General features: G+C 59.7%; 1 protein-coding gene across 1 annotated transcript in view; it reads left to right on the top strand.

Annotated features, from left to right (window-relative positions):
- The window catches only part of SPNS2 (sphingolipid transporter 2), a 38,784-nt gene that overhangs the window by 30,098 nt on the left and 945 nt on the right, over nucleotides 1–7,741 (top strand). Inside the window, exons 4-11 of the mRNA XM_008069088.2 lie at nucleotides 1,810–1,961; nucleotides 2,243–2,309; nucleotides 3,623–3,765; nucleotides 4,103–4,255; nucleotides 4,358–4,547; nucleotides 4,904–4,969; nucleotides 7,163–7,261; nucleotides 7,347–7,510. Of these exons, the coding sequence (XP_008067279.2) occupies nucleotides 1,810–1,961; nucleotides 2,243–2,309; nucleotides 3,623–3,765; nucleotides 4,103–4,255; nucleotides 4,358–4,547; nucleotides 4,904–4,969; nucleotides 7,163–7,261; nucleotides 7,347–7,510 (1,034 nt within the window). The remainder of the gene's footprint in view (nucleotides 1–1,809; nucleotides 1,962–2,242; nucleotides 2,310–3,622; nucleotides 3,766–4,102; nucleotides 4,256–4,357; nucleotides 4,548–4,903; nucleotides 4,970–7,162; nucleotides 7,262–7,346; nucleotides 7,511–7,741) is intronic.

Below are 7,741 nucleotides of genomic sequence, written 5' to 3'. Positions count from 1 at the left end.
GTCTCGAACCCGCGGGCTCAGGCAATCCACTCACCTCAGCCTCCCAAAGGCACAGGATTACAGGCTGAGCCACCGAGCCCGGCTAAAGCCCAAGTTTTGAGATTCTTTTTTTTGAGTCGGAGCCTCACTCTGTCACCAAGGCTAGAGTGCAGTGGCACGCTCATGGCCACCGCAGCCTCGACCTGCAGGGCTCAGGCGTTCCTTCTGCCTCAGCCTTCCAGGTAGCTGGAACCATAGGCATGCACCATCACGCCTGGCTAATGTTTTGAGTTGTTGTAGAGATGAGGTCTCACCAAGTTGCCCAGGCTGGTCTCGAATCCCTGGACTCAGGCAATCCTCTAATCTCAGCCTCCCAAAGTGCTGGGATTACAGGCTTGAGGCACCGTGCCTGGCCTGTTTTGAGATTCTTGATGGCAAAAGAATGGACTAGAGCTTTATTCACCAGTGTAAATGGGCTTCAAAAAGATAAGGATAAGGGGAAAGCAAGTTATGAGATAGGATGTGTGAAAAGGTTCCCCTTACATTCATCTTCAGGAAGCACACAGAGGGCACTGAATATTGTTCATTGTACCTACGTGTGCATGCACAGGCAGGGATGGATTCACAAGTCCACAATAAAGTGGGTTCCTGTGGGTGGGGGAGACTTCCTGGCTAGTGTAGGAGAGTGATGAATTATATTGCTCCCATTCTCTTTCTCTGCCTCTGAAACACAACAAACACAAGACAGAAGAGAGTGTTTTTATAATTTTGGGATAAAATAGGCTTTCCTGAACAAGACGTGAAATCCAGAAGCTACTAAGGCGAAATCAACAGATTTGACAGCATCGTGTTGAGCAACACAACATGGAGCCTCTGTGTGGTGAAAGTCTCCATAAACAAAGTTGAAAGAAGGATGACAGAAGCATAGATCATAAAGGATCAATACCATGATGTAGAAAAGCTGATATAAATCAATACAAAAGAGATGAACAACCCGGCGGCAAAGCAGGCCAAGGCTGTGGGCAGATGGTCTCCCTGGTAGGAGCTCAGGGAAGACAGGGAGATGGGGAGCGAGAGGGCGAAGCAGCTACAGGAAGGAGGGTCGGAGAGGGCTGGCGGCACCCATGGGCAGCACAAGCCAGGAGTGAGATGGGCAGCTAGGGATAGAGAGGGGGAATCAGGGAGACCCGGGGAGAGCTGGATGTGGGCGATGCTGGCCGGATGGGTGGAAGGGTGGGGCTGGGGAAAGAGGACCAGGCTGGGTTCTCAGGCCCTGGGCAGCTGGGGGGACAGAGGGGGCAGGTCCACATCAAAGGGGTAGTGCCACCAGCAGCTGGCAGGGCCCCACCCTTCCCAGCTCAGCGGGGCTTTGTCCTTTGATGTGTGCCAGGGGAGGGGCTGGCCCTGCCCATTCCCCACTCACACTGGATGCTCAGTGCTGCCAGGTTGGCTGAGCCACTGTGCTTGGGGGAAGGATATGGAGCGGGGATGACTTGAAGCTCCTGAGATGGGGCCAGAACCGGGGAGGAAGTCTCTCAGTTGGTGGCTTGGTGGAGATACACGCTTATGTCTCCAGGGTTTCTGGGGACAGAGGAGCTGTCTGGGCCATACCACTCTCAAGCCAGGAAAGTCCACTTCCATCCCAGCACTATACAGAGGGGCAAACAGAGGCCCAGAGTGGCCTGGGAGTGGAGTCTTTGCTGAGGCGAGGGTTGGGCTCCCTGCTCTCTCTGGCTCTTGGGTGCTGCGGCCAGAGGGGAGCACAGTGGAAGCAAAGGAGGAGAGGTGGAGGAGCGAGTGGCCCCCAGCATTCCCTGCCCCTCCCCACAGTATTTCTGGCTGCTGGTCCTGTCCCGGGGGCTGGTGGGCATTGGCGAGGCCAGCTATTCCACCATCGCGCCCACCATCATTGGCGACCTCTTCACCAAGAACACACGCACGCTCATGCTGTCCGTCTTCTACTTTGCCATCCCACTGGGCAGGTGAGAGCTGGAGATGCCAGGGTTTGGGGGGAGGATCCCTGCAAGGTCCCAGTGGACTTCTGAGCACTCCCTCTCTCTGGGATTCTGGGCCAGGCAGGTGTCCTCAGCTAGCTGGAAGTGTGGGTGGTCAGCCTTGGAGAGACGCCAGGACCTGCTGCTGGGCTGGCTGGGTGGTGAGGGCAGGTGGTGAGGGCGGGTGGCCCGCCTTATAGATCAGTAAGCACTCACCATCCCTGCTCCCCAACTCTGCTTCATCTGACGTGGGTTCATCTTCTCTTCAGCGGCCTGGGCTACATCACTGGCTCCAGTGTGAAGCAGGCGCTTGGAGACTGGCACTGGGCCTTGCGGGTAAGGCCTGCGTACCCTCCCCAGTTCGGCCCTTGACCCAGGGTCACCCAGACACTCTAGCCTTGCCTAGAGCCCAGGCTAGGCCTCGCCGGCCTAGGCTCTGAAATCCTTGCCCTTTAGATGAGTCCAGGTGGAGGTGTCAAGGCGCTCAGGTGTGAGGGGTGCCAGACACAGCCCCACTGCCCTCAGGGTCCCCAGTCTGAGGGCTGGCATCCCCCATCCTGGTTGAGAGGACCAAGGATTCTCCTGTCATGTCAGGAAATTCCAAGTGATGCTTCCTGCTTTGAGCCCTGATGTGCTAGTGTAAGGCTGGGACAAGCCCTCTGTGTGGGGCCCCTGGGCTCTGGAGCCATTTCCTGTCTCGCCAGAGGATTCGGGGCAAGTTACCAAGGCCCCAGGACAGTGCAATCGGAGGAAACAGAGATCCCTAGTCTCTTAGAGGAACGGAAGCTTAAGACAAAGTGTTTTTTCCTCAAAAGCAGGAAGGAGGTGGCCTCCGTGGAATTTCTTGGTGGGGGGTGAGAGGGAGTAGCATGGAGAGGAACTCTGCAGCCCATGGGCTCCCAGACTTCATGGGGGTGGGGACAGATTCTCTTCTCTCTGGGTTGATGAGATGGAGTCCAGGCTGCCGAGATGTCACCACCCTCCCATGTGGAGGGAAGCCCGGGGCCTTGGAGGTTCTGTCCTTGACACTGGCCTGGACACAGTGAAGGACCCATCTGGGCTTGTGAGCTTCTCTTCTCAGGGGGTCTGCACGAGCCCCTCCCAAATGATAGTTTACTCCTTCTGTAGCTGGAAGCTTCATGCCCAGCCAGGCCCCTCCCGGTGCTCCCCAGGGTGAGGAACCCACCTGAGGGACTACCCTAGGCCCAGGGAGTTAGGCGGGCCTAGTATCTGGTTCTCCGTCCCCAGGAACTCTCCCTTTTCCCCAAAGTCATCATTCCATCTGTCTGTCCTTCCACCTGTCTTCTTTCTTTCCGTTCATCCATTCAGCTACCTGCCATCAGTCTGTCCATCTCCCATCCACTCTCCAACCTCTGTCCGTCCACCCGACAATCCATCTAGCCACTCTTTCCTTCTGCTTGTCAGTCTTCCTTGCACCCTGCTGTCTTGCCCCTGGTCTGGACAGTCCATCTCGAGCCCCAAGTCCTTGACTGACTTCCTTCCCGGTGGCTTCTCCCAGCAGCCCAGTTCAGAAGGCTGGGCAGACACTAGCCCAGTAGAGAAACCCGGGGCTCAGAGAAGGAGCGGTTTGCCTGAGCCCCTCCTAGTGCAGTGCCGGAGTCCTAACTTCGTGCTCCCCACCCCAACAGGTGTCCCCTGTCCTGGGCATGATCACAGGAACACTCATCCTTGTCCTGGTCCCGGCCACTAAGAGAGGCCATGCTGACCAGCTTGGGGGGCAGCTCAAGGCACGGACCTCATGGCTCCGTGACATGAAGGCCCTGATCCGAAAGTGAGTACAAGGGTCTGATGGGAGGAGGGAGGGGTGCTGAGATGAGAGGCCTCTCCACGGCTGGGCTGCCCACAGGCACCTTTGGCTGGACTTCTTGCCATCTCTGCTGTCCAGTGGTGCTAGTTTTGGCCACTGGAGTTTATTATTCCTATTGCCTGAACCCTCACTCCCAGAGCCTGTGAGGGAAGGCCTTTGAGACTTTCTGTCCTGGGAGAAGGTGTGAAGTGGGCCTGGGGAGAAGAGGCCCCCTCCTGGGCCCTGATGCCTGGGGCTGCCTGCGGGAGCCCAAGGAGGTTCTGGGCCCTGGCTTAGTATCGCTGCCCTGGCCTCTCCCCAGTCGCAGCTACGTCTTCTCCTCCCTGGCCACGTCGGCTGTGTCCTTTGCCACAGGGGCCCTGGGCATGTGGATCCCTCTCTACTTGCACCGCGCCCAAGTTGTGCAGAAGACGGCGGAGACGTGCAACAGCCCACCCTGCGGGGCCAAGGACAGGTGGGGCCTGGTGGTTGGGCCCAGGGTTGGGGAGAGACCCTGGAGAGGAGAGCCCCTCTGTCTCGGCCCTGGCCCCCCTCAACCCACCCTCTGTCCTCACAGCCTTATCTTTGGTGCCATCACCTGCTTTACGGGCTTTCTGGGCGTGGTCACAGGCGCAGGAGCCACACGCTGGTGCCGCCTGCGGACCCAGCGGGCTGACCCACTGGTGTGTGCTGTGGGCATGCTGGGCTCTGCCATCTTCATCTGCCTGATCTTCGTGGCCGCCAAGAGCAGCATTGTGGGGGCCTATGTGAGTGCAGTGGGGGTCGGGGGCAGGGGTGCTGGGGGGAGCTGGGCCTGGGTCTTGGGAGGCTCTGGATCAGGAAAGTCGGTCTGACTGGCTGTCCCCTCCTCCCTGTGGGGAGGCTCCGGTCCTCTGACTGCTCCCCCCTGCACACACACAGCCAGTTTGCACCTGGGTGCTAGGGTGTTGGAACTGTGGGCATGGCTTGAAGTCTCATTCTTTAGGAGCCTGACCATTAGATGTGGGTCTGGGAGGGATGGGAGGTTTGGGGGCTCCCTGCCGGCAGCCAGTGTGCAGGGAGCAGCTTGGGGCTGCTGGTAGGTGGGGGTGCCCCCTGATGATTACTCTGCTCTCTCCTGCAGATCTGTATCTTTGTCGGAGAGACGCTGCTGTTTTCTAACTGGGCCATCACTGCAGACATCCTCATGGTGAGTCAGGCAGGCCAAGGTCACCTTGTGCCGACCCAGGCCTCTTGCTCTCACAGGGGCAGCTGGGGAGGACGGGTGAAGGGGTAGAAGAGGTGGCAGGACTTGGCGAGAGGTGTCAGTGGGAAGGAAGGAAAGCCTGCTGGGAAGGTGCGCCCAGAGGCAGGAAGGGGATCAGAGACATTGGGGTCTGCATCAGGCAAGGCCTGAAGACAGAGGGTTGAGCAGTGGATGGGGTAAAATGTGGGGACCAGATGGGGAGGGAGTGTCTTGAGGCTCAGGTTAGTGCTGGGAGGCTGGCAGTGCCAGGCTGGCATCGAGGTGGTGCTGCCTGCCAGGGCTCCTCCCCCAGGGTCTGAGCGTTCATGGGCTCTGCCCCTCCCAGTCCAGCCTTGGTCCCAGGCGTGCCTGCCCTAGTGCCTGCGGCTGGGCCTGGGCGGACAGAGGCTGTCTTCACAGGGCCAACAATGGGCTCCAGACCAGCCGGCCAGGGACAAAGGGCTGTCTGAGTTGCTGGCAGGGGTTTGTATCCCTGAGCGAGAAAGGGAGCACCCTGGGAGGAGCCAGGAGGCTGCTGGCCTTGCGGCAGGGGGCTGGCAGGGGTGCGTGTGACACTTGCTCCTGTGCTCTGGGATCCTCCAGGTCGGGGTCAAGAGGGGACTGGGAGAAGAGAGCACAGGGGCTTGGCAGAGGGAAGTGTCTGGGAGGTGCTAGGGCAGGCCCTGTGGTGGAAGGAGGAATGACTTCTTGTGGGCAGACCCTCAGGGTGCTTGGGTGCCGCAACATGGGACAGCCCAAGAGACCAGAGCGTGCCAGGCACTGCGGCCCCTGCTAGCTCTTCCCTGCCAGGAAGCCTACACTGCCCCACCGAGCCTCCCTGCACATCCGCTTCCCCCAGGCTGTCTTTCTCTGCCCCCCACCAGTTCATGGGCTGGGGTGGAGGTGGAGGGGAGATCTGACTCAGCTCTGTGCCTCAGCCTGGAGCCAGGCGGTGGCAAGGGCGGGGCGGGGTCACTGCACAGGCCCAGAGTGAAGGGAGGAGTGAGTCTGAACCAAGCTCCCTTGGTGCTGGGCAGGACTCCCTCCCCTGCGTCCACCCCCTGGGGCAACCCTGACAGTTGCTGACAGGGTCTAGGTCCCAGGGAAATTGTGTCCCAGTTTATTAAGTGTCACAGCCAAGTGACTAATTATTGTTGGAAATGGGGACACTCGATTTCATCAGATCCAGGTCTTCTTTCACTCCCCCCCAAGGGGGTGTCCAGGGGACGCTGGCTGCTTCCACATACTGCCCACTAAGGCTGGCACCCTGAGAAGGGGAGGCAGCTGGAGCTCAGGCAGCTGGAAACCCCCCCGACTTTGACCCACGAGGACCTACTTGGTTGGGGGGAGTGTCTGGAGATCAGTGGTTCCTGGCACTTGGGGTTGCCCATAGGTACGAGGGGAGGCTCTTCCAGGCAGGGTCCTTCTTTACCACCACCCCGTATCCCAGGCCAGCATAGGCTTTGCTTGGTCCTTGGGTGGAGAACTAAGATGGGTCTTTAGCTTGTAGGGAGATGAGGGCAAGGGGCCGAGAGGCCAGGGTTCTGGTTCCAGAGTGGCCTGACTCCACATGTGGGCCCTTGGGAACGTGTACCTCTCTGGGCCTCCGTGTTTCTGTGACCATAGCACTTGGTTTCCCAGCAGGGGCCAAGTGCAGAACCTAGGGACTGAGGCGAGAGATGGGATCTCATGAGTAGAGGGGAGCCTGGCAGGGGGAGGCAGCAGCTCCACCATCTCTGCTGGCTGAGAGCTCTGGAAGAAAGCCTTCTACTGGTACTAGGGTAGCCCCTAAGTTCTTCCCTCCCTTGACTGTGGTAGCAGAGAGGGAGGTGAAGAGTTCCATCTCTGAGGCAGGACCTGGGGCAGGTCGAAGTGGTCTGGGCAGGGCTGGGGGCTTAGAAGCCCTTGGTGCTGAGGGAATGGCTGAAACCATGTGTGGGTGAGGAGGATCCAGGGAGGAGAGGGGTGGATGAAGCTGAGAGGAGCAGCCATGCTGACAAGGTGGGCATCGGAGGGTGGGGAGGAGGGAAGGACCCAGGGAGGGAAGCGTCAAGACAGCGAAGCAGGAGTGAGTCTGAGGATGCGGGGGCTTCCGAAGCGCCATGGCTTCAGGGTGGGCCAGCTCCCATGGCCCCTGACCTGCCACCTCTTCCGTAGTATGTGGTCATCCCCACCCGACGGGCCACCGCTGTGGCCCTGCAGAGCTTCACCTCCCACCTGCTGGGGGACGCCGGAAGCCCCTACCTCATCGGCTTTGTGAGTGGCACAGGGCTGGCCTGGGGGAAGCTGGGGGGCTTTGGGCGGCAGCCCTGCCCTGATGTCCACCCTCCAATCCTTGCAGATCTCAGACCTGATTCGCCAGAGCACCAAGGACTCCCCGCTCTGGGAGTTCCTGAGCCTGGGCTACGCCCTCATGCTCTGCCCCTTTGTCGTGGTCCTGGGCGGCATGTTCTTCCTTGCCACTGCTCTCTTCTTCCTCAGCGACCGTGCCAAGGCTGAGCAGCAGTGAGTGGGGGTGAGGGTAGGCCTGCTGCCGAGGCTGGGAGGGAGAGCTGTGAAAGCCCACTGTGACCCCTGCCTGGGGGTGGGCAGAAGGTAGAGACCTGTGCCTCTGGGTGGGTAACCTGGCTGCTGGGGCCTGGCCCTCAGCCTTCCTGTGCCCCAGGTTCACCCTCACCCCGGAGCTGTGGTAGCCCACAGGGTCCTGCTGGTGGAAATACTTAACTTGGGTTTTTC

The sequence above is a fragment of the Carlito syrichta genome, unplaced genomic scaffold (genome assembly GCF_000164805.1).
Source record: "Carlito syrichta isolate Samal-C Ts95f unplaced genomic scaffold, Tarsius_syrichta-2.0.1 Scaffold311807, whole genome shotgun sequence".
NCBI lineage: Eukaryota > Metazoa > Chordata > Mammalia > Primates > Tarsiidae > Carlito > Carlito syrichta.
Note: the sequence above shows the minus strand (reverse complement) of the source record. Positions and strands in the feature narration are given on the sequence as shown.